This window comes from Staurois parvus, unplaced genomic scaffold, assembly GCF_062004578.1.
Source record: "Staurois parvus isolate SC_StPar_1 unplaced genomic scaffold, SC_StPar_1.0 ptg000239l, whole genome shotgun sequence".
In the NCBI taxonomy this organism is placed as follows: Eukaryota; Metazoa; Chordata; class Amphibia; order Anura; family Ranidae; genus Staurois; species Staurois parvus.
This window is the reverse complement of record NW_028318035.1, coordinates 279659-306707: the sequence shown is the minus strand read 5'-3', so window position 1 is coordinate 306707 and position 27049 is coordinate 279659. Positions and strand designations below refer to the sequence as shown.

Below are 27049 nucleotides of genomic sequence, written 5' to 3'. Positions count from 1 at the left end.
TGAAATAATCAATACCATAAGGTGATGAAAAACATATAAACTAAGTCTATTGGTGAAAAACTAGAATACATAAATACCTCATATATATACCAATCATTAATACCTCATAATTAATCTGTGATGGAAAATAACAAATATAAAATTCATAATAAATACTCAAATATCAGTGATAAAATCAATCTTCATAATGATACTAATTCATAATATAATAAAAGATGTGACAAATCGTGATAAATTGTGACAACCTATAAATAAAAATAAATAGTGATTCTTCATCAAATAAATACGTAATGCATAAATCCTGTGATAAAACCATATATCAGAATAAAAAATTAAATAAATAGCTACTTAATACTGTGATAAAGTAAATGAACACTGTGTCTAGAATAAACTCAAAAAGTCCATGCATAAATGTGAAAACACTCTGTGATCTTCACTTCTAGTGCTCAAAAAGGAATCCTCCAATGGCAGCAATGCCTGCTCACCTCCCCACCTCGACCCACACAGGGCCAGAAGGCAAAAACTCTCCTCAAAGGCAATCCTTTACTCCAGGCAGCTCAGCAAGGGACCTCAGGACTTCCACTCCACCTCCTCTCAAACGTCATATAGGACACAAACAAAGCTTCCCATAGTATAATAACGTTTATTAAGAACAATTAGCATAACATACTTTTTCCACTCACATGTAATCCTTGTATACAGCGCTTTCCACCTCACATCATGGGTGTATTCACATACAGGGAGGGAAACAAATATGGCCGCTACGTCCGGACATGCGTCCCCACGTGACCGGAAGTGACGTAATCTTGAACTGGGAATGGCGTTCCGACGCGTTGCGTCACGTGCGTCGTGACTTTAACATGAAGTCACGACGCACGTGACGCAACACGTCGGAACGCCATTCCCAGTTCAAGATTACGTCACTTCCGGTCACGTGGGGACGCATGTCCGGACGTAGCGGCCATATTTGTTTCCCTCCCTGTATGTGAATACACCCATGATGTGAGGTGGAAAGCGCTGTATACAAGGATTACATGTGAGTGGAAAAAGTATGTTATGCTAATTGTTCTTAATAAACGTTATTATACTATGGGAAGCTTTGTGTCCTATATGACGTTTGAGAGGAGGTGGAGTGGAAGTCCTGAGGTCCCTTGCTGAGCTGCCTGGAGTAAAGGATTGCCTTTGAGGAGAGTTTTTGCCTTGTGGCCCTGTGTGGGTCGAGGTGGGGAGGTGAGCAGGCATTGCTGCCATTGGAGGATTCCTTTTTGAGCACTAGAAGTGAAGATCACAGAGTGTTTTCACATTTATGCATGGACTTTTTGAGTTTATTCTAGACACAGTGTTCATTTACTTTATCACAGTATTAAGTAGCTATTTATTTAATTTTTTATTCTGATATATGGTTTTATCACAGGATTTATGCATTACGTATTTATTTGATGAAGAATAACTATTTATTTTGATTTATAGGTTGTCACAATTTATCACGATTTGTCACATCTTTTATTATATTATGAATTAGTATCATTATGAAGATTGATTTTATCACTGATATTTGAGTATTTATTATGAATTTTATATTTGTTATTTTCCATCACAGATTAATTATGAGGTATTAATGATTGGTATATATATGAGGTATTTATGTATTCTAGTTTTTCACCAATAGACTTAGTTTATATGTTTTTCATCACCTTATGGTATTGATTATTTCAAGTTCAGTTGGTATTTATGGTATGCATATAGGGATTTTTCTTAGGTAATTTGGGAGCGCTTCACTATTTAATACATGGTATTTATGACTTATTGGTTGAGGTTGAGTGATTGCAGCTGGAAGATAGGGACGTATCCATATTAAGCGTAGGAAGATATCCCCCCCTTGCTTAAGAAATGATCAGTAGTTCCAGGTATGAAGAGCATGTGATTCAGCCTCCTCCCTCCCACATTACAGAACTGGTGCTTGCCGATTGGCTGCTCAGACACCTGGCACGATGGGGGTGAGGAGCAGGTTCTCAGCTCTGTGTAAGCTGTAAATCCTTTGTTTGCAGCAGAAAGATGTGCATCATCTCAGTGAAAGATGTATATAGCCAATACAAAATCTAAAAAATATTGATTAAAAAAATGAGTCATAAGTTAAATCACAACTAAACTCAAACAAAATTTGATATGTTGTAGCACACAAGCACCTAGATGTGGTGGTACAGTGTGTGTGATGTTTTTATTTTCAGAAAATATTGTTTAAACAAAAGAGACATGTATTCTTAGTTGAATCTTTGCATGCTTTGTAATTATCCCAGATCTGTGCAGTAATTTAGTATAAAAGGAGCTTCCTATAATAAAGACGGGTCACTGCTGCACTCCCTTCTTGTGCAGGGTGACTGGTCTTGCTCCCGCCCCTCCTTTAGTTTTCAGCAGGCGGCCTGTAGTGAGAGGGTCTACTGGGCCCCTCCCACAGCTCTGATCTCTGCAAATGCTATGCACAGCCCATTGAGAATGTCACTGCTACTTTTACAATGCAATATCTGGGTTTGTAAAGGATTATGGTGCACACAAAGTGGACTTCTATCCTTTGTGGCTATTGAGGAAAATATTTCAATTAAAGTTTTTTTGCCAGGAGTTCAGCTTTAAGCCCACTTCTGCAAACAATAAAGGCAATCCCAACTAGGTGAACTTGTGGCTGGGTTATTCAGATAGCACAGTGCTTCCTTGGGGCATAATTAATAGGACAATGTACTGAAGAATTATATAAAACGCACATGGTAAAGCAAGTTTATTTCTAAATTGCTGCAGGGATTGACAGCTCATTGCAATAACCATTTGTCATATTGTAAAAGAACCAAATAAAGAGCAATAAACTATTAAAAAAAAAAAACAATCTGCAATCATAATTGTTCTAAAATCTCTAATAGTCAAATTGGGTTGCTGCATGTTGCTCCATGTGCTACCTCATTAAATAAGCCTGATAATGTTATTTTCATGGCGCACATTTCATGAGCGTAAAACTAAATAACCTGCACTCTTAGCTGCTTCCTAACAAAATGTGCTGCTTCTTCATTGCTCCATGTAGCAACCATTTCAGAACACTATAATAGCAATAAAAACACACTTAGAGGTAAAAAAAAAAAAAATAGATCAGTGCTTATTTCTTTGTCTAGAAGAAGAATGATTTAGACGGCACGTCTAATAAGGCTCTTTTTCTCTCCATCAGCGGCACATTATAAAAGCTTTCATAAAAAGTCACATTACTTCTCCTGCGAGCGACGCTGCAGCGGAACAGAGTGCCTAATAGAGTACAATGCTCTCTTCCCGCTGCCGCGGTGATCTGAATTGGAAGAGGCAGTCCTAGAAACTAAGTGAGCCTTAAAATAAATGAAATCGCCGCTTCAAAACTCCCAGTGCATTGTTGCTGACAGATTCAAGGCTGAACTCCTGTAAAAGCGGCATCAACCTTTTCTGGCACAACCCTTATTAACATTTTTTTTTTCCCAACCTTGAAACACTTCGGTGACGTTCGGTTAAAAGTCATTTAAAGCTGGCGTTCAAAATGACTAATTAAAACCAATCTTCCTTAGGCTGTGTGTGCCGCCGTGATCTGCCAGGTTTGCTCAGAATATTCAGATTTTTTTTCTACACATTGGGGGACATCTGCAGCAAGCCAGAATCTGGGTGGCTTTATTTAGCCTTAAAATTATATTCGAGATATTCGCTTACAAAAGACACAAATTTAAGCAACTCTGTATTCATTAATATACCATTATATTTTATTTAAAATGGAAGCACCTGAATTTGGTCTGGTATTAAACTCTTGCAATTCCTGTACCACACAGTTTAGGAGGAAGCAGCAGAATGACAGAGAGATGAGCTCATCACACTACTGTGTCTCCTTCTGCTGCCTAATCCCAGGGTGATGGTGGAAAGGAAACCTGTAAGCGAAAGTGAAACTTGAGCAGAGAAAGGTCCCCTTTGTAAAAGTGTATAAGTCCCAGCAAAGGAGGGAAAGAAATACAAAACATTTGGATAAAACAGCTACCACAGATGTTGACACAGATATATTTATCTGTGTACTTAGTTGTTTGCTGTTGCTCTAATGCATGGTTGTGCACTTTTTATATTTTGTAGAGTAAACAAGCTGAATTCACTGTTTTTAAAACTGTTAATATATAACCCATGATTGGTTTTGTATTTGATGGCCAATTTGTAACCTGAACCATTTTATGGTATTAATTTATTAGTTATAGAGGTATGAGGTGTTGAAGATTAAGTCACGAGGTCATTTTCAGGAGGCTGGTTTTTGGTGCCCTTCATCATTCTTGGCTGGCAGCTTTTACAATTTAAGGCTCGGTTCACATTCCCAAAAGGTTGGGTTTATAAGAATGGAGCTGTAGTTAAAAAAAAATGTATGCGTGCTGGTGATGCTGTTTTGTGGAACAAGCACCCCCTTTCTGTGATATTTATAGGCCACCCTTATGCAGGTTTGATGCAACTACCCAGACCATTGACCATAACCAAATGCTTACCAGTTGTCTAGTCATTTTTTATATTCTCATAACAAATATGTGCATAGCTTCTGGTAACAGTTGTCTGCATTCTCCTCTTTCCTGGAAGATGGCACTTGTTGCATCATTAAAGTATATGTTCAAGCATTTTTGGAAACTTGCCTCTCTCTCCCCCAATAGTGCATGTCCCAGCATCTTTTTCCCATGTTCCTGTCATGGGAAACTGCTTTTATTACTCACTCCAATGTCATAACCAAGAGCAGCTGCTGAAAACTCAGGTCCTATTGTATCCCCATTGAAGTACATCTCCCAAGAGCCATTTTCCTACGCACAGTGTGTAAGCAGGCTCAGAGTTCTATAGTACAACGCTGGTTAGGAATTTATTGCTAAAGGTACTGTTTAGTCAACCCAATCCTGAAGTTAAAGCAGAGCTCCACCCAAAAGGGGAAGTTCCACTTTAAGGACTGCTCCCCCGCTCCCATTAAGGATTGGCACTTTTGGGGGGTGGGGGGGGGGGAGTGGGTACCCGAATTTGACAGGTACCCGCTCCCACTTCCGGGTCCGATTGCCTAGGCGACCGGAAGCAGAAGGTGTCCTCCCTCCCTCCCTGTAGTCTTTTGGGACACGTGATAGGTCCCAGAAGAGTACAGGACCAATCATGAAGCGCAGCGCTACTCACGCATGCGCAGTGGGTACCCGGCTGTGAAGCCACAAGCTGTCACAGCCGGGTGCCCACACTGAAGATGCCGGCCTCCTGGAATACAGGATGGCTGGTGAAACGAGCTGCGGGGGACACACCACGGGACCGAGGGACAGGTAAGTGGCTGCTTTTTAAAAGTCAGCAGCTACAGTTTTTGTAGCTGCTGACTTTTATTTTTAGACAGGGTGAGTGGAACTCTGCTTTTAAGAGCAAACTGGATTTCTTGCAGATCCACAGATATATTTCTGTGTGTGCAATGTTTTAAAATCTAGAAGTACATCCCTACATTACATGCACATTTCCCCATGTTTTAAAGTACAGTCTAGGTAAAACCTTATTTTTAATTTTGGATAAAGTATGCAAAGAGTAGAACGCCTGTCAAGTGTTTTTTGGGGTTTTTTTTTGCCATCTATGTCCTATTGAGGAGATTCCCCTTCATGTCCTGTCCCATAGCCTAATCAGAAAGTGAAAGGAAATTCCTCCAAAGTGGGAGAATCCCTGGTTGTCACAAGAACTAGTGTTCCTATTGGAAGATTTCCCCTCCTTTTTCTGTTCTGGAGACAACCTAAATTTTGGAATTTAACAGGGCAGCATTAAAAACCTGACAGGTGTTCTAATCCCTCTCCACTCTATCCAAAACTTTAAAAAGTTTTACCTTTGGTTATATTATAGAAGAGAAGTATAGGATTTTTTTTTCATTAATCATACTTACCTAGGTGGATGCAGCATCGGTCCGGCCGGCTCTAAGGCTGAGAACTAAGCGATCAGACGCCAATGCTCATTCAGTTCTCCCTGCCGCTCTGAGTACTTTAAAGTCTGGATCTTTCCCAGCCTGGACCAGCTGAATGACCTCAGCCAACATGGGACTTTAGCCTGCTGTCGACTGAAACCAGGGCACAGAAGTACAGAGTGAACTGCACTCCTGTAATCCACAGAAGTACAGCCAAACAAATTTTTCCTTTAATATATGTGTTTTTTTAATTAATTTTGCCCTTACATACTTTACCAATCTGCAATTGAAGCATAGTGGGCTTTCAAGTGCCTAGTGGGAATTGCAATTTGCAGTACTGCAACATCGTGAAAAGGCAGAATGGACTGGAAGAGAATCCAATAACTATAGTGGTTTTCCCCCCAGGTGTGCAGCTGTAGTGCTGCACACAATACAGCAGTTCATTATTTTAATTCACATGTACAGTTTAAAAGTAAACTACACTTTCAATGCCATATGTTATGACTTCCCCTCTACAGTATTCAATTCAAGATTTTGAAAAATACAAATTGTAACTTTAAACTAAGAAATGCCATAACATTATTATTTTTATGCCCTAGCCATACTTATATATAGGGACACTGAAAACTGCCCCTGGTCATTGCTGTGAGAATCTTGAGTCTTTCAGACAGACAATTTTTTCAAAATATCAAGAACATAATTCCACCATTCTAGCCTAAATAATGATAAGCGAGTGGAGATAAATGGCTCCATCAACTCGCCTTTCATTGCTCTTACAACTAATATTAGATTACTGTAGCTTGGACAAGGAAAAAGGGAATTCTATATTGATCCTGACCTTTACTCATCATCATTTCCATCAGCGGCCCAGCCGGTCACCCCCAACCCCCCTCCCCCGAACCGCCCATCCTCACCTAACATCCGAAATATACACACTCTGCTCCCATATCTGTAATGTCAGCTTTTAGATGTTTGTAAAATGCTGAGATCTCACCATGTAATGTAACTTTGAAATAGCCCTGTCAATGCTCCAAGGTCACTTGCATTATACTAACAAGAGCTTTCAAGAGAGGAAAAAAACACAGAAGCTTTCACATTTGCTTTTAACTGCATGATCACCTGTGGGTCTGCTGTACGGCGAGTTTTTGTGTCTTATGAAGCATTCAAAGTGAACCTACACAATGGCAATCAATGCATTTAGCCAACCACTTTGGATCTGGATTTTTTGTTTATATAGAGCCCTCATTAGTGGCGTATCTATATTACTAGTCCTTAACATGTATTTGTGCTCTTGGAGGAAAAACCTGAAGAGAATGGGGATTGGTAGATGAATTAATCACCAGTTATACTAACATTTCGGAGGTTTCTTTGAGTCGTATTTTCTGTTACAGGGAAAGGAGCCTTCAAAAAGAGCTTGTACGCTATAACTAGGCTGGAAACGGTCAAAAAACAGAACTATCTGAAGTGTCTCTGTGGATCTTTGAGTCAAATTTCCTGTAACTGAACAGAAGCTTTAGAAAAATCTTTTTCAATGGTTTTTATTGAAAGGTTTTTAGTGGTAGTACAATTATCAGTATAAAACACAGCACACATATCACCAGTGAAGCGTCAAAATATATTCCAAGTGTACCTACTCAAAGGAAAATACTCTAGGGTACATTATAACAATTAACAGTTCAGGCTTATACAACAAGAGACCCAAGGTGCCTTAGGGCAATTACTCCAAAGAACTGAGCCATTGGGGTGTCAGCAATCATCTGAAGACCAGGGCATATGCACCTGTACTGTAAGAACAAGCCAGCTATCACCCCACAGCCACATGGACCATCAATTTAGCTATTAATTCAATGAGAAGAAGAAATGATGGCCCTATTAGGTGATGTGTGAATCCGCACATTGGCTCAAGAAAGAAAAGTAGAAAGAAAAAAGAAAGAGATGAAGAATCAAGAACAGAAACTCAACCAGAACTCTACATCTACCATCGGAAATCAAAGAAAAGGAGAATACAAGTAACAAAGCTACTTTAAAAATTTAGCTAAGCTGGAAACAGCCACCAGAACTCCCTGCCAATATCTATTTTGTTTTCCTTATATAAGAAAGGAAAGTAGATGTGTGGGTGTTCTGCTACCTGATTGAAAAGTTCTGTACGTAGGAGAGTGGCCGTAAGGGACCGCCTGACAGCACCTATATCAATCCCCTGGCAGCGCCTCCCCAGAGTGCGGAGTCTAAGCACCGGAGCACTTGTTCACCAGGGCCCCTGATGGTGGGGATGGACTTGGAGCGCTCCGGTACCAGGTCGCAGCTGCTAGGTATCTCCAACAGGGGTAGGAGTCTGACAGGAGCTCCAGGGGGCTAAGAGTCTGATGTGAGGGAGCCTAGTGATCCCTGCGGGATGGATGGATGGATGAGCTAAATCAGAGTCATACAGGCCGGGTGGGCAACTAGCGGATCGGTGAGGTACAAAACGTTAGGCAAAGGATAGTCGGGTCACACGCAGGGTCAATACCAAAAGATCAGATTTAAAGGGGAACATCCAGGAGCAGAGTCAGGTAGGCCAAGGGTCAGGACAGGAGAAGGCAGCAAGGTCAAACAATCCAGATCAAGATACTCACAACACAGGTAACAGGATACAAAGACCATTCGGCAACAAGTGTTTGTGCAGAGCTGGCTTAAATAGCCAGCCCTGCACCTGGCAGGTGCAGCCTAGGTCCTAGTGCCTGCCTAGTACTGTCAAGACGACAGGTGCGCCTGGGTCCTAGTGCCCTGCCACCTACACGTCTTGGCAGACACCTACGCCTGTGTAGACCCATGCGTCGCGATGGTCCCTGACAGTGGCATTAAAGTTTTAACAGGAGGTATAGATTTTCATTCCATCAGTCTTATATTGGATGCTGTTAAGGAGATACCATAATGCCGCCTGCATGCATGCATACATATGGTGCAACAGTGATGGGCTTTGTGGTGCACTGTCACATATATGCATATGGCCAATGTCACTGTTTTGTGCTGGGAACAAATTCCACCAGAACCATGAGTGAGCAGTTAATGAGGAAGCCCAGGAAATGCATCTGGTGCAAAGATTCTTTTAAAGGAAAAGCGGGAACCAGCGGAAAGGAGGTAATATGGAAAGCCAATGATGTCACGATTGTGAAGCATTATCATTTTTGAGCTTGGGACATCTGCAACCTTGACACCCTATCACTTCTTATGCACTTATTCTTTATTTTTTGAAAAACTCAAGCAAACATAATATTAAAGCTGAAGTCCAGATAAAAGAACTGCTTTACTTGCCACAGAATTTCTATTTCTGTCCACCCAGTCCTGAAATTTGCCCTGCTGCCTCACACAGCACAGCCTTGTGGATAAGCACATTACTTATAATAACAATGTACCACTTATATAATACTGAATAATAACAGTCAATAAACCTTGCTTTACTTGTATTAAATGTTTTACTGTCTTACTCATTCCATGTTCCAACTACCATCTTTATTGAATGTGTTTCTTTGTATCAGTTCCATAGCACTGTATAAAGACCACTACTCGCATATCCCATTCCCCCAATGAGGCTTATTCATTACTTCTCAGCAGGCTCAATCTAATTAGGGATGTCTGATTCTCAGTGCCAATATGTTGCCTTCCGTGTAATTTAAACTGACAGATATGCCTAACCCTTACAAAATTGGTTTATGAAAGATATTTCATACAAGCTGTTTATTTGCTTGCATGACTCGCAGCTGGCAGTCGCCTTGGCCAAGCCAAAGGCTGTTTTCTTTGCGAATGCTACTATGGAGTGCTGGGAACCTCCAGATCCCGACACATAACTCGATCAGACTTCAATATTGGTGGGAATATAAAGCCTTTTAAAAACCACAGAGACAGTTTCATATTTACAACGCTGAATAACAATTGCCCAACACTAAGCAGTTAGCAGAATCTTCACTCCCCGTAGAGGCCTATGCCAATCTGTTAGCGCAATATTGGAATATCATATACAGCACACGTTCTGCATTATAATCTAGCTGAATGCACCAGTGATCAGCACCCCTCTGTTCTCTATTTTTATCAGTTTTGTTTTGGCTTCTTGCAGAAAGCGGATTCTGTTGAGTGCAAGAATAATGTAAGAATAGTATTAAATCTGAATTCTAGACTTCCTTTCCATCTTGCAGTTGTACAGGATCCTCTACTGTACTGAAAATGCTTACTCTAATATCACTGAACACTGTGAATCCTTCATAGCATGCATTAGAAGCTGCGCAAAAGTAAGAGACAGCCTGCTTCATCCTCTCCATGCTAACTATCCCGTTCATTCATTGGAATTCAGTTCTTTCAATTATGGAGGCTCAGAATCACATGCTAGGGTTTCTTAGAGTAGTCTAAATGCAAACACAATCTACTAAGGAATGCCCATTCCTCCAGACTGACACCTACCTATGAAGGCATTTTGAAATTTACATAACTCATCCCAAGAGCCAGTCCACAACTTGCATCAGGGATGAGGACTCCTAAAAGGAGTACTGAGGCAGGGTGCTGTCATATTTTCGCTAAGATATGTACAGTACCCTGCCAACCCCTCCCATCAGCCTTCATTTATCAGAGAATCATATAAACCCAATGATAAAATAACTGGGTCTAAAATAAGGTACAAAATTAAAACAAAATTTTTTATTTGAATATATAATTCACATCTTGATGGGGGAGGGACCAAGGAAGGCAAAATATAAGCAGATTAACCTTCAGCTTTAAAGAAAAAAAATACTAACACACATTATTAGGAATACCAAGCATAACTTCAATGTTGTGGTCTTAAAAGAAAATGCTACATTACCTTACAGTTTTGGGATTACTTTAAAAGGTTTGACTGTTTAATCTAATAATGTTTTTTTAAGTCTAATACATGAGAAAGGTAAGCATTGGGAGCCTTGTCCAAAGCAGAAAATATTTGACGTAGCCTCCCTAGCAGTCTGATTATGTCAGTATTTCTGTGCTCAAAGTGGTACATTTTTTTGCATGGAAATATGTATTTTTTTTATTGTAGGCCTGTAATTTTTAGAAATAACTCACTGAAATCTGTCTGAACAAGAGTCTAGTAAACATTCCAGGTATGATAAAATTTGAAACACAAAATCATAAATTATAATTAATAAATAATCATAAAAAATAATAATACAATAATAAATTTAATTCAATAATATAATGAAACCAAAAACACTGACATTTGAGCGCCAAGTTCGCACATCACTGAGCAAAGTCGCAAAATTGTTTTCAGTGTCTGATGACGAATTTCCCCACAAATCGTTATCACTCAATTCTGCAAGTAGTTCTAGTTTACTATCGCTGTTCTCTAGCTGATCTAAAACCGCTTTTGACCTAAAGAGACGCTTTTTGGACGCCATGGACATTTCTCAGTTTCCAGGCAGAAAGAATGGTAAAAATGCAGGCAGGGCACAGGACAAAGCACTCTGGACAAAATGTATGTGAAATGGTTTGATACAGTAATGTTTTACTATGTGATTTTAGTGTATTTAGTGAATGTCACTTTTTCACATTTTTAAATTTCCTGCCGTTCCGTCCCCCATACGTCTTGACGTTGCAGGGAATGAAACCCAGAAGACAGATGCCAGCATTGGCCAGAGGACATTGTCTGGGACACTGCAGGATGGACATTGCGGGAGCGAAGGAAAAGGTAAGTGAAAAAGAGATCCCGGAGCAGGGCTGCAAGGTATTCCCAAGTGTAGCTGTAGTGTGAGCTACACTCGGGAATACCTCCAGAGAGGTTAAATATATACCACATTGTCCTGATCTGTACAATATAGCAATGCCACTCACATGAGAATATATACCAGGGATGTTGGATTCCTATCGCCTGATGCCTGGGACATGTAGTTCTGGGTGCCGGACAGGTAGTTTCTTTCTACCTTTAGCCCTGCTTTGGGCAAGCAGAAGGGCTCACCTGTCAGGTGAAGCAATTGGTGGCAGCACTGCCGTCAATTGCTTCCACACAGTGCCAGCCTCTCCGCACCCCCGGCTTGAGGTCTCCCAGGCTCCGCTTGCCCATCTGCAGGCCCAGCTCACCGTCAGCTAGAGGGGAAGGAGAAAAGCGGACAAGTCCGCTCCCCTCCCCTTCTTGTGCTGACCCGGAAGTGTCGTTATGATGTCACTTCCGGGTCCCCATTGGGAGACTGTAATGCAATCCCCGGGAAAGAGCAATTCCCAGTGGAGCACAGTGGAGACATCCAGGGTCTTTTAGATCTTGGATGTCTCAAAGAGAACCCGTCACCAAAAATCATTGCATAGGGGACTTTGTTCCCTATGTGATGAAAAAAAGAAAGTAAAAATTAAAAAAAAAAGGGTTTTCTTTGTTTTTTTATTGTAAAAAAAATTAAAGTTACACCCATGCACATACCATCCCCCCCCAAAAAAAAAAAATATTTGGGCCCCCACATATTCGCACGTACAAACGTAAAAGTACACGCTGGGGCGCCTACGCATGACACCATCGATTGTGATACACATATTACATATCGCCGAGCACGCCAGAATGAGAGCAGTAATTCTAGCACTCCTCCGTAACGCTAAACTGTTGACCTATAGGGAGCTTTAAAAGTGTAGAAAGTATAGGTTACTGAAGTTCATCGCCATTTCACGAGAGCCACAAATTTAAGGTTTGACAAGTTGGATATCTATTTACTCGCTGCAACCTCATCTTTTATATTTTACAAAAAATAAGGAAATTTATTGCTTTCTTGTGCCATAAAATTAACTTACTTGTATTTTTTTACTGAAATTTTTCAGTAATATCATGCAACATAAAAAATTGGAACTACAATTATTTTATTTTCTAAGGTTTCTGCCTTCAGAAAATATATAATGTTTGGGGGTTTTTAGTAATCGTCAGGCCTAAAATTATTTTTTTAAACGGGTGCAAAAAATGCAAAAACGGCCCTGCAGCGAAAACGCAAAAATGGCTCTGGCAGTGAAAGGGATAAGGTATAAGCCCTGACCCAACCTTTCCTAGCAAGCAGCCAATTGGTGCTCATTACACTGCAAGGTCTCTCTCCTCCCTGCTAGTCCTTGGGTGCGGTGCTGGAGACAGGCAGGGAGGGGAGGAGGAAATAAACAGTGGAACATTAAAAATATTACATGTTTAAGTCGCCATAAAGCCTCTTTTGTTTTTAAAAGCCCCAGACATTCCTAAAATCACCTCCGATTTAAATACGGTTTTGGTTAAATTTTTTTTTTTTTCTTATCTGGGCAAGTAGATTGTCATGAGGGACAAGTAGACTGGGGCCCCGATTAAGTCCCTGGACAAGCAGTTTTTTTTTTAATTTCCACACCCCTGTATACAAACCATAGGCTGCCTTTATATGGATAAAACTCTTCTCAATAATAACTAGCCTGACAGTGCCACCCAGTTTTGTTCTCCACAAAGGAGTAAAGATTCAGCTGCTTAGAAAAAGATTTTACAAGTTTCAAAATCTGCTTGTGCCATGGCTGTCTCCAACTACCTGAGACACTTGACGGCTTCTAGAATATCTTGAGCTTTATTCACACTTTAAATTTTTTTGCAGTGTGCTACAAAAAAATAGGTCCTGCACCATATTTTTTGAAGTGCAATGTCATTTAGAAAAGGGAAGAACTAATTTTGCAATGCAATGCACATTTACAGAGCATTGCTGTAACATGCAGTACTGGTCATTAAGCAAGTTATAATGCATGTTCAAACCCTGAAAGGGTTTTATAATTAAAATATGCATAAAAATGCAAACACCTCTTGTTTTCTAGAACATTGAGGGACTGACTTTGTGCAACAACGATAAATAGACAATGTAACAAGTAACCCACTGATGTTTATAAGACAGGTAGGGGGAGGGATTTCACATAGGGGAAATCAGAATATGTCCACTTTAAATTAAAAGTAGAACACTCCTTTTAGAGAGAGAGACAAAAATAAATTAATCATTTCCACAGTTGCCATTAAAAGAACTTGATTGCACCATCCTACTGAATGCTCACTGCAAGATGCTAATTTTAAAGAATCCCAGGCAAATGACAAGCACTTAATACTTCTTTCTTTAAGTGTTACATATGTAAAATTGACTAGCAATCCTATTAGGTTGGAGAAAAAAAAGCTTTATATATAAAATTGACGTAAAGATTCCTCCGCCTGTTCCAAGGCAGTCAGGAAATGGCAAATTAAGATGCTGTTCGGCATTCTCAGTGAAAAGATGTCTTTTTAATGCCGGTGGATGATAAATTACCTTAAGTAGCACATTAATGTCAGAGATTGAGTATAATCCAACTGCTTGCCAGTGTCATCATAAAATGGCTTTCAGACATCATTTGTACTATTCCAACATTAAATTTAATAACTTCCAGAGAGACCGCGGCAAGCGGGGAAAAAAAAATTCAGTTAAAAGAGGCGCTCCGTGTTGGCTCATTGCTTTTAAAGGGTGAGTTTATCTAAGTGGATGGAACTGTTTGATGTTTCCAACACATTAATACACAGAGTGGATAATTTCCTCCATTATGTTTATCAACGATGGGAGGATTCTGCAGGGACTGTAAAGACAGGTGAGCTCTTAGGAACAAACATAAGCAACCTTGTAGAATATTGTACTTGGCTGCACAGAATATCAAACCATTTGTAGGCATTATCGCTGCTTCCAGACAGTCTGATGGAACATTTGGTAGATAGGTCCCTGTAAACGTTGGAAGATGTATTGCACACAAAATATACTGAAGCTTAGCTTTCAATAGGTAAATGGAGTCACAAGTTTCAGCATGTTTCATCAGCCAGCCACCTTGTTTAAAAGCAGGCAACTAATGTTTATGTCTCCTATAATTGCAATCCTTATATAACAAAATTTTAGACTGCAACCAGTTAAGCAGATGTGGCATCACCATTCCAATCTGTAAAGCATTCCTCCAATCACACAGTCGATGTCTAGAAATCAGGACTGCAAAAGTGCCCACCACTATTTACCTTCACAAATGGAAAAGCGCCAGCTGCTGTCCTGCTGCAATGGATATCCAGATTGTATGCAATAAGCATTATCACCAAGTACATCATCCATGGCTTAAAGTGCTTAAAAGAAAAATACAATCAAAGCTTTTTTTAGCCATACTTGTCTTCTGGGTCACAGGAGTGCACTTATTTTGCACTCTTCTGACCCAGATTCAGCTAAATCCTACTGCTGGCTGATGTCACTGAGTCAGTTCAAAGCTTTGTAAGGATCCTGATGTTAAGGTCAGGATCCACCCTAATGCCTAGACTGGCAGCTGGCTCAGCCTCCCAGTGCAGCGCTGAAAACCTAAGCCAGTTATGTCTGCCCCCTCCACAGCCAGGCACTCCGTGAGCACTGGAAAGGCAGAGCAGAGAGTGCTGACTGACAGTCACTGCTCTCTGCACAGTGAAGACCAAGCACTGCGCGATCAGCGATAAAGCTGGCAGGTGACAGCTGCAGCATTAGACCAATGCTGAAACCATTTATATACCTCCTAGATTGTAAGCTCGAAAGAGCAGGGCCCTCAAACCCCTCGTGTATCGCACTGTCTCTGTCTTGTTTCATGTCTTGTCCCCCTGCCTTTGTACAGCGCTGAGCAAACCCTTTGGCGCTATATAAATACTGTATAATAATAATAATTTATTTTTTATTTATTTTTTTAAATTTCCCACACTTCTCCTTTAAAGTGTGGTGAAGGGTCTGAACACCAGTCAGATTTGTATGTGTCTCTGTGAGGGAAATACACATCCTGTTCACCACTGTCACCAGGATTGAAAGTGAAGGAAAATCCAAAATATAAGTTGTTACCATAACAAATGTCCCATTGGAAGATTTTTCTCATTAATCCTGTCCCAGTGACAACTCTTTAAGATGAGATTTTTCTCACTTTGGACAGCTGTTCTTTTTTTTCTCCTATTGTGTATACCTCACGTGAAGGTAATCTCTTCCAGAAATGAAGAAAATATCTCCCACGGAACACCAGATGGGAAAAAAATCAGGTAAGATTTTACCATTCTCTAAAGTATTCTATTAAAAAAAAAATGGGTTTAGATATACTTTAAAGTGAAGCCATGAATTATATCCATTCGGGGAATAGAATCAAGTTGATTTAACGCCCCCTTCCTGGTAACAACAATGATCTAAAGATATAGATTGTGTTGGCAGAAGGGGAATAATTGGAAAAATCTATCCATGAAAAAAGGAGTAAATAAGGAAGCAATTACTCTGGTGAGAATTGTATAATTTATACTATACTTATTTAAAAAAAATAATATTATTATACCTTTCCCATGCCAGGGTTGTCTTTGATTTTTGACACTGCTCTCATCAAACATGGAGGAGCTGGTGGTGGACAAAGCTGAAGAATGCCACTGAAGTTGGTCAGGAAAGTGGAGTATTCCCTGGAGTGCGGAAGTGGTGGATGGTACTTCTTGCGCTTCGAGGACAGGTTGAGCTTCTGCGCCGCTCTGCAACAAAGTAACAAGAAAAGTCACTTAGCGCAAAAACACCAAGCAATTCAGTCCATCAAAACAGATGTTCATTGTCATCTTGGCCTGTTTAACAAATCAAGTCATTTCATCCTAATCACATTTCATAAGAACAAATCACCAAGAGACCCATAGAGGAAAAACTCAGCCTGAGAAGCAGGCAGCAAGTTGCAGACTTAATCTGTCCCCCAGCAGAATTTCAATTATTGGGCAACTTTTTATCCAACAGCTTGACAGCTGAGTCCAAGACTTCTGAAATCTCATTGACATCGTAAAAAATGCTTATATGGTCCCCTAGCTACCGTCGGCACCAGATGGGCTCCATGGAGCTGGCAGTTAAGGAGATATTGTGTGCCACTCTTAAAGTCTTATCGGTACAATGAAACGACATTCCCATACATATTACTAACACACCGCGGCAAATGAAAAGTCTTCTCAGATGCATTTTTCATTTCTTAAAGCAATTTCCGCAGTTGGTAAAAAGCTTTTATATTATTATCTAGTGTTGAATTACCAGAGCTTTGTGTAAAGGCCTTATCAGTAATATATCAACACCACATATGTATATTCTGCAGGGATCTGCTAAAATACTCTGATATGTTCTGAAACATTTACACCAATTACTGTGAATGTGCTTTTTTGAACAAAATAGATTTTAACAGAAGCCTGGCAGGTACATGGTCTTACAACAAAAAAAGAGATAAAACATACTAATTATACATAAAAAGCTCTTACATGACTTATTCTCTAATACTTTATGATATACCAAATCCTCACTATGTATATTCTCCATGAACAGTGTAGTCTACAAATTTATGCTTCAATGTTGAATAGCATATGCTGTATTTTGATTGGTCATTGTATTTAGACATCATACATAATGGAGGCTATTCAGGGTCAGACTGCATGTATAAAACATCTCTACAGGCAAAGAACAACAGATAATTTCTATGTGCATAACCAAGCTTTGCCAAATCTGGTGGAGTAAGACTTTATATATTAGATCCACTACCAACTTACCGCAAACATACAAAACAATCACAAATGCAGAGTTCTATTGAAACAAGAATGACTGCAACTGGATAGTTTAGAAGAGCATACACAAGCTAACATGTACTTCCAAGCTAACCAGTCCTGCTACAGAAATCCTAGCCCCTCATGCTATAACTGTAACCATATGTAAATGGATAGAAAACTCTCTAAAAGATCGTATTCAGAGGGTAGTGGGTAATGATTCATATGCAGAATGGTCTAGGGTTGTCAGTGGTGTACCCCAAGGTTCAGTGTTGGGACCCTTACTTTTTAATATATCTATAAACCATATAGGGTCTGGGATTAAAAAGCCCATTTCAGTCTTTGCAGCTGACACCATGCTGTGCAGTGGAATAACGTCCTTACAGGATGTCTCCAACTTACAAGCCAACCTCAATGTACTGTTTAATTGAGCAATTATGTGGCAAATGAGGCTTAATGTTGATAAATGTAAGGGGGAATCAATGGTGGAGAAGGATCTGGGGGTTCTGGTAGATCACAGGCTTAATAATGGCATGCAATGCCAAGCTGCAGTTTCTAAAGAGAGCAAAATCCTCTCTTGTATTAAAAGTGGTATAGACTCCAGAGGTATAGAGTTATTCACCCTGAGGTCATCACAGAGGACAAGGGGGCACTCTTTACATCTGGAGGAAAAGAGATTTAATCTCCAAACATGGAAAGGTTTCTTTACAGTAAGAGCTGTGAAAATGTGGAATAAACTCCCTCAAGAGTTGGTTCTGGCCAGCTCAGTGGATTACTTTAAAAAATGCCTGGATTCTTTCTTGGATACACAGAATACAACTGGATACTAACATTTATAGATAAGGTTGATCCAGGGAATATCCGATTGCCTCTCGGGGGATCACCTTTTTGTTCAGCCAGACTATGTAACTGAACAAGGACTGTCATGGTCTCCAGGTATTTTATTGATGACTTCACATTCAAAAAGATTTATAATTACTTTTGAAATTAGATTAACATGTTCATGATTAAGGTTTTATTAGTTGATTTCTGTCTACCTTAAGCCAAAAAAAAAAAAAGTTAAAATCAGCAACCACACGTACCGTTCTATCTTCCAGAGCTCCCTGGGAGACTCAAACCAAAAGCATTAAGCATGCAAATATCAATCTTCAGTCTGGGATCTTCTATAAAACTAGTGCAAATCTGTAGAGTAGTGAGGCTTGTATACCGCACTGAGGGGTGTGGGGAGCATGCCACAACTCCAACTTCATACTTGGAATTTAAAACAAGTTTACATTAAACATGACATTTCCCAAATACAATAAAATTATACTGTATATCCTACATAGTTTCCAATACATTTTTTTTTGCTTTAAAACTAAATGCAGTTAAACCTTGTGTTAATGATTGACTGAACCAACCCATTCTCATTATTGTGCTTATAAATATTTCATATTTAATGATCCAATTAGCAGTTTATCCCTACCTTTCCAGATAATCAATGACTGGTTGTCTAGCTTGAGCTGCAGAATGTACATATTTATCCCCAATGCCTGTGCGCACACCAGCCACAAATCAATTACTATAGCATCCATGTTATTTTTGCACACAATGTGAACAGTTCTCTTCACGCTGCCCTTGGAAACATGTCAGGAAATAGAAGGAGCACATCTCCTTCGATAGACAATCAGCAAAACATAGAGGAGAGAGAACTGATGAGATAATTACATCTCCAAAAGACTCATCCTGGAAATTCCCTAGCGGAAGCCTGCAGCAGAAAGTTAAAAAAAAAAAAAAAAAAAAAACATTTCAACAATCTCAGTGTTACAGTAGACTGAATTTGCCATTAATAGGAATGTTGCAATGAACATCTTGCATGAGTTTTATTTCCATGTCTTCAGGAAAACAATTGTCTATTTTTATAAATAAAAAAATAAAAAAAAACAATTTGTACCTGTAAAAAGATCAGTCCACCCAAAAATGAGTTTTAATAGCTGCTGGAGAGAAAAACCACCTGAAATGTTCTTGCATCTTTCATGGGTTCTTTTGGTGGGATCTCAGCACACCTACTGTGACCATTACAAAGGGATCCCACTCTCCTTGTTTTTTTTTTATATTTTTTTGAAGAATGCAGTGGAAGGAACTAGAACACCCAAAACTCCAAGGCAAATGGGAACAGTTGGATATTATGTCAGGGGAATACCATTGTTGGAGTATTCAAGGCGCATGTGAAGCAGGACCTTACTCATCCCACCAGATTACACCTTTAGTGAAGTTGTTTTTTTTATAAGCCCCCTACCCCCAATCCTGTGTGCAGCCAACCTACATACCTCCCCAATCTTTCCTCCAACAAGGTCATAGGCTAGGTCCCCTCATGCACATTACAGCTCCATTAATTTATATGGGTAAGACCTACAGCAGTTCCTCTGTGTTCTGGTGTATGGGTCTACGTCACAGATGCACAGCATAAAGTGGTGTCATTTGGGACTGTGTCAGAGGAAAATTAACTAGATCAAGACAAATGGTAGTATACAAGGTGTGCTGCACTAAGGGGGTGAGGGAATATGAACATGTTGATTGAGTTTAGTGACCAAGAACGACTATGTTGGGCTTGCAGACAGGATGCCCAGCTGTAAAATCAAACACTTTAAATACATTATTACCAATTTCTTCTGGTGTAGTAAAATATAATAGATCCTGGCAATCATTTAGATCACTTTCACAAAAACACAGAAGAAAAGCATAACAAAGATAATAAATTCCCTGGGATGACCGGAATATTAGCATGTACTATTTGGCTCATCTACTCTCAAATCGACATTAAATTAGAAGCAATATTAAGTACTTAACAAGCTTTTCCTTAAGTGGCACTGCACTAATGTGTGTCTAAGATGTGACATTAAGTTGGTATTTTATGGTGCTTTAAAAATCTTCATGTTGGATAAAATATGGGAAAAATAAACATTTTGCCCTTGGCAAAACACTGAATTTACCAGCAAATTAAATGGCCTATCTGGATTAAAACATCATCAATTTGTCCTCCTCCTCAGATACACAAATCCCCTAGAGTGATTAAAATTAAACACTACTGATTTAGCCCTTATAATCCAATGGAAACAACTGTGGATCTGCCAAATTTTTTCAAACAATAGGTTTGCGTTGACTTTTTTTTTTTTTTTTTTTTTAAGCTTGTGCTCTGCAGTCATTAAGAGTGCTGCTGATCTCCTGGCGCCTCCTTTCAGACACTTCCTGTCTACATGTACTCCAGTGATGGCTGAATGGCCATTTCAATGCAGCATTTTTTCTGATGGTGACAACAGTGGATCATGCACATGTAATTAATGTTAATAAGGCCACTTGTAGTCTTTATTAGAAGCCCATTTGGCAGGGTGAAAATTTAAGATCACAATTAAGCAAGAGGAACAGGAGTTTTCATCCATAACATGAAGACCAGAAAGAAGGACCTTCGTAGCAGGATCATTAATCCCTTCCAGCCACTGCCTCCCAGCCCTTTAAGAGCTTTTAAATACTGGAAGGCAGGCATTTGGATCATGTTATCGCTGTGATTGCCTGTCATAACTGTCACATGATCGGAACGTACCCGATTGTTAGTATGCTGCGGGAGCTTTCCAGCTCCTGCCAGTGTCTGTGCTTGGAGTGCACAGGGCGCGCACGCTCAGCACAGAGAGTTATTTATTTTGGGCTGCATATATGCAGTCTCTCGGCATTACAGCCCACCAGCCGAAAGGCCACATATATGTGCCACGCATGGTGGGAAGAAGTATGTTTTAAAGACTACTGCAGATTTTAAAATATTACGTTTCCTTTGAAATTACAGTAAAGTAACAAAAATTGTACATGTTGCAGCTTACCAGTCCTTAGATGTGGTGGCTGCATTAATTTTTATTTTCCTGTCTTTTTGTCTGTATTTTCACCTTGCAATCCTAACACACTTTATGCCATAGGGGGAGGTGTTCTGGAGTTCACAGAGGTCAATTGAGCAGAGCTGATACCATTGCTGGAGATTTTAGAGCAGCAGAAGTATAGTGCAGAGGAATTAGGAGCTCACTGGACTTCTGGCAGAGTCGGCATGTATTTTGTTTGCACTTATTAAATAGATATACCAAAATTAATGCAACAGCATACTTAGACTAAAAGGGAACAGAGAAATAAAAGTTCACTGTCAAGGTTTACATGCACTTTAAAGATTCTATGAATTTTCACAGTTTTTGTACTTGGTGACGTATGCCTATAATGAAGCTAGTTGGTGTACAGTAACAGCAACCAAGCAAATAATTGTATTTAGGAGAAGAGATACGCTTGCAGCAACCACATGCTTTCAAATATTGCATTTCAGTTTACTCGAACAGAATAGTGTTTCCAAAAAATGCAACACGTCACACTTTTCCACCATGTTTAACAGTGCAGTGCACACATGAGAATCTGCTCAATTTGAACTTGCTGCTAATATATCTGCCACAACCAAAAGAGAATAGCCTTTTCTTGTATGTCTACTTTTTTTTTTAAGACTATCTTTTCACTGCACGGAAAGCATGATTGCATCCGACACTTGAGGGATTACATCTCCAAATTTCCTGTATCCTCTACTGGGCTGCAGCCTGGACAGAGAAAGAGATAATTTCAGGACTGTTCTCCAGCACATTAGATCAGGCTCTCTTGTGCTTCTTTTGTTAGTATTCAACAGACAGATTAACTTTAATCCAGTCTAATTTGTGCTTCTCTGAACCACAAATGCTCAAGCATGGGCCCCTATGGGCTCTCTTTGTCCTCCCTGCTTCCTAAATATCATCTCCAAAATAGGCTTCATTACCCTCTGAACAATTGAGATTTGCCAGGTTTGTTCAACTGAAAATCCAACGTGAGGAGGGACAAAGTTGTGAGCCCCATGCACCTCTGTACAGCTATGTTCCTGAAACCCGCAGATAATTAGCTTTGTACAAGCCACTTGTCTCCCTTCTAATCTGCTCCACAACACACAGCCCCTGGGCACAGGCCCAGCCAAATCCAGATTTATTTGGAAATCCAGATTTTTGGACTTTCATTTTAGTCTTCACTTTGATAAAAATATTGTTTAAGGTTTTTTTTGTAAAATTAAACACTAAATAAAAAAATGCATGACATTTAATAAAGTCTTAACATTAATAAAAAAAACAAATCCCTCTCTGTAAATAGAGTGGCAACAGCTCCATTAGTCTATAACCACATTGGCCCACCACAACAATGCCACAGCACACAAATGAGCCTGTGAGAGTTGTTGTCTGATAGACCTTCATACATAAGCAGTGTGTTACGTGAAAAGTATAAGTAGTTTAATGACAGATTGTACGTTTTGGTTGAATTTCCTCTTTAAACTACAATCACTGGAGCAAAAAATCTGTGCATTGCCTAGTGCCTCCCTTACCCCTGTAGCCACCCCTACCCCTGAAAGTTGGTAGAGGACACCCCCCCCCCTTCAACCCCACACACACACTTTCTCCAATATCCACAGGCAACAGCTTGTACCTAGCTCTCTAAGACACCCTTCAGCAGCTAAGATCCTTCCTCTGGTGCTCCAAGAAGGCTCCAGCTTCACTCACCCTTTCTTCCCACCTCCTCCCCAACAAGGCAGTGCAAGCCTTTCAGGCCCCTGAATCAAGACCCTTTCTCAGCAACAACTCTCCGCAGGCAGCAGGCCTGGGTGATAGGAAAGGGTTAGAACCTCCAGAGGTTTTTAACTGCTGTCAGAGTTGTTATTGTGGAGATTTTCCTTCCTGTCTCTCCATTAAAGTGTCGAAGTGCGAGAACCTCTGTAAAGTTTTTTATTTTCTCTTCCTTATTTTGTCTTCTTCTCTTCAGGACCCCCATCCCTTGCCCTAGTGCTGCAAGATTAAAAGGCAGTAATTAAAATATGATACTCTACACAAAAAAAGATTGGTCTGGAGCTGAGTTTTAAACTAAAATCACATGGAAATCTCTAAACTACCCTTTCAGTAAGCCTCCCTCCGTACTACAAGGGTTGAATGCTTGCTTTAGCCTAGGGTACCATTTAAAAGCTGTTTTACTTACATTATCGCTCATTCCCCACAACGGCTGACACACCCCTGATCTCTCTGACATCCTGGGTTATGGGCAAGCCCTCTGCATCCTCACTTACAATACAGGACTGCTGGTCCTGCACGGTATGTAATGATAGTAGTGTACGACCGACAGCAGTAGCACCAAAGAGAAGTGACTTCTTGGGACTGGTCACATAGAAAAGGGGGAGCAAAGGATAAGGAACATAAAACATGTTTTTAATTTTACCCTAGACAATCCAAGCATTTAAACCCTTGCAGTGTGGGGAGAGCCCACTACAAGGATAGTTTTGACATTTCTGGCGTTCAGCTTTAAGATCAGTGCCCAAATGGGAAAAATGGCTTCCATTTAAAAAAAAAAAAAATCATTGTTTGGCAACTGCTGTAAACCCTTGAGAACCAAAAAGTTTTCTACATACAATAAAACAGGAAACCCCCATTTAATGGGATAGTAATATTCAGTGTGGCAGAGGGTCTGTCTATCATACCTTTGCCAATCAGCTGATTAAAACCAACTCCTCACTGTAACACGTTAGCTTAGTTTGGCTCAGCATGTTACTGAGTTTCCGCATTTTAGATAACGCAGATTTTGGCTGCTAGATCATTACTTTTTGCATGTCATCCTTTGCCTTGTACAGATAGAAACAAGAATATTTATATTGCATAATTTAAAGCAGTAACATAAAGACAGTTTCCTGAATTGTGACCAGTTTCAAAAATGTAAATTTAACATCTTCCTTTAAAATATGATTATTATTATTATATAATAATGTTCTATGTCTTTAAGATGTAAGTCTAAATATTGCCATCAAAGTAGCACAGTGAGGAGTCAGATCTTTCTCACAATGTATCACAGTATGCATCGGCTACATAACTTTTTTATCTTGATTACATAGGAAGTTTGTCCCATATGGGAAGACAAAACACACACAAAGAATGACGTTGTTGAAGCATTTGATACTATGTTTATATTCCCTCTCTGTATGGAGCTCCTCTTATAACATCAACACGCTGGCTGAGTAATGACCAAGACTGGTCTACAAATATGTGAGAATTTCAAGAAAGAGCCATGCCCACATTTACACAACCACATAGCGAAATTCCTTTCCAATTTTAATGTTAAACTTGGCGTGGCACTCTGATGCAAGAGGTCATTAAAACACTCCACTAATGGAGATTTGTTGAAAGAGATTGTAAACAGTCAATCCATAAAGACCAAAAACTGTCCATTTTCCATGAAATACATACATTATTATTATTGGCAAGAAGGTTACTGTTAAATAAAAAATTCCATTGCCAGTTTTTGAGCTGGAACATCAGACCTTCTATATGAAGACGCAAAAGAATATCCAAATTAAATTCAACTGTGGGCTGAATTAAGTGGAATCAGACTTCAAGAGGTCCACGTTAGGTTTATTGAGGATCAACCCTACTTAAAGATACTGTCACTTTGGTCATTCAGTTATCTGCAATTTATGCTGTAAAAATATTTTGCACAATATAAAAAATCTATATTTAATAAGAAACACCCATTTAATTTAGGATTTAACATCCATTGGATTAGCCAGTAACCGGATGGCCAGTGTCGTTAAGTTGAACCATCATTTCAGCTTGTCCATAGAGAAATGCAAAAGAAACCACAAGTTTAAAAGCCGGATAAAATTAAAAGCGGGACAATAATGTGTCTGCTGTAAATGGCATGTATCACAGCTGTTTCTACAAGATCTAGCTCCCAAGTACTCTGTTACTCAGGGACTGGTGTCAGTTCATAATGGTCATCTTTCTACTTACCCCCAAAAAGCTGAAATCACGTTGAGGTTTTGTACATGCTACAACACAGAGAAGGGATATAGTGGAAACGGTATAAATGTAACTATGCTGTATATCCCTATTCTTAAACGCTTACCTAAATTATGTGCAAACCTAATCACCAACATTTCATTTAAGCTTTAACATATTAGTCCTGGTTCACACTGATGCAAATTGTCATGCGATTCGACCAATCAAATCGCATGACAAATTGCATCCAATGATCGGCAATGGAGCCACTCTAATCAGTACGACTGACTTCTTCGAAGTCACACAGATTAGAAAAGTACTACTTTTGCTGATTTGGGGTGCGACTTGCATAGAAATCTGTGCATTAAGTCACAATGATGTCTATGAAGTTGCACCCAAAGTTGCACTGCCATCTGACTTTGAAATTGTGCGACTTCAAGTGAAGTCACAGGATTTTAAAAAAAAAGGCAGATTCAGTGTGAACCAGGGCTTACTGCTATTTCAAAAGCAATTTATTATTTTTTTAATTGAATGTTGCTTTCTTTAAATCAGTGGTCTCCAAACTGCAACCCATGGGCCAGATATGGCCCTTTACTTGCCTCCATCCAGCCCTTGGGGCACTGTTCCTCCAACTGATACAAGGTGACATTCCTTCCACTGGCACCAACAATAGGGCACTATTCCTTCCACTGGCACCAACAAAAGGGCACATATCTCCCACTGACATCAACAATGGGTCACTATTTCTTCTACTGAGATCAATGATGGGGCACTATTCCCCCCACAAGCCCAAGACTTGGGTTCTCATGTACCAGAGTGCAATAGTAACCCTATGAACCATTTTACATCTAAAATTAATCATATCTTCTACTTTAAACTGATTGCTTTAGTTGCCAAAATTAGCAGAGTGTTACTAGTGGCTCTTGCTACTGCATAGTTAAACCTTGTATGTACATTTATGGTGATGGTAAATCCAATTTTTTTAAATGTTGTACTAAGGATATGATAAATATTAAAATAATGTGTATGTTGGGCAAAAAAAATGGTACCTATATGCATATGTATTATATCAATTGAAAATATCTTTTGACCCTGCCAGATGTCCAGTCTCATCTTCTCCAAGGGAGCTGACAAATCCTTCTGCTGTACTGAAATCCGAAACAGTGTGGTCATCCCTGCTCGAGTTTCCCTTATTGGACTGCAGGACACATCCCCCATATGTTATGGAGAAGAGGAGGGAGGATGAGTTCTGCTGTTAAGGAGGGAATACTTCAAGCAGGGGCTGGCAACACTATTTTGGTTTTCTATTTAGCAGAAGCAAAGTTGTCAGCTCACTAAAGGAAATTAGAAGCTCTCTGGATTTCTGGAGGAATCGACAGGTATTTGTATATTGTGGAGATGTAATAAATATACGTTTTTTATATATATTCTGCAATACACTAAGTATCAACTTGGAAATAAATCCCTAACCATTATAAACCTTGCAGAATTTACCCAACGTCCAATCAGAGGATGAAGTGTGACAATAGACAGGATTCTTTCCCTGTAAGATATACCTGTATATTAAACACAAACATGCTTACTTTCAATTCTGCTTATCTCCTCTAATGGAAGGGAAACACATCTCAAATAGGAAGTCTATTTTAATAGGCTCCAGTAATTGAATTGCGCTAATAATGATCTGGCTAAAATTAAAATTATCTTGAAAACAGAAAAGGAATAATCTTGCTTTGCACAGGAAAAAAAAGGTCAAGCTGTCATTTCCATGAATGATAGAGAGAA

At 39.6% G+C, this 27049-nt stretch overlaps 1 protein-coding gene across 3 annotated transcripts in view; it reads right to left on the bottom strand.

Annotated features, from left to right (window-relative positions):
• KIF26A (kinesin family member 26A) overlaps nucleotides 1-27049 on the bottom strand; it is a 213236-nt gene that overhangs the window by 40269 nt on the left and 145918 nt on the right. For all 3 annotated transcript variants that reach the window (XM_089680288.1, XM_089680291.1, XM_089680289.1), the window contains exon 5: nucleotides 16217-16400. In XM_089680288.1, coding sequence (XP_089536414.1) covers nucleotides 16217-16400 — 184 coding nt within the window. The remainder of the gene's footprint in view (nucleotides 1-16216; nucleotides 16401-27049) is intronic.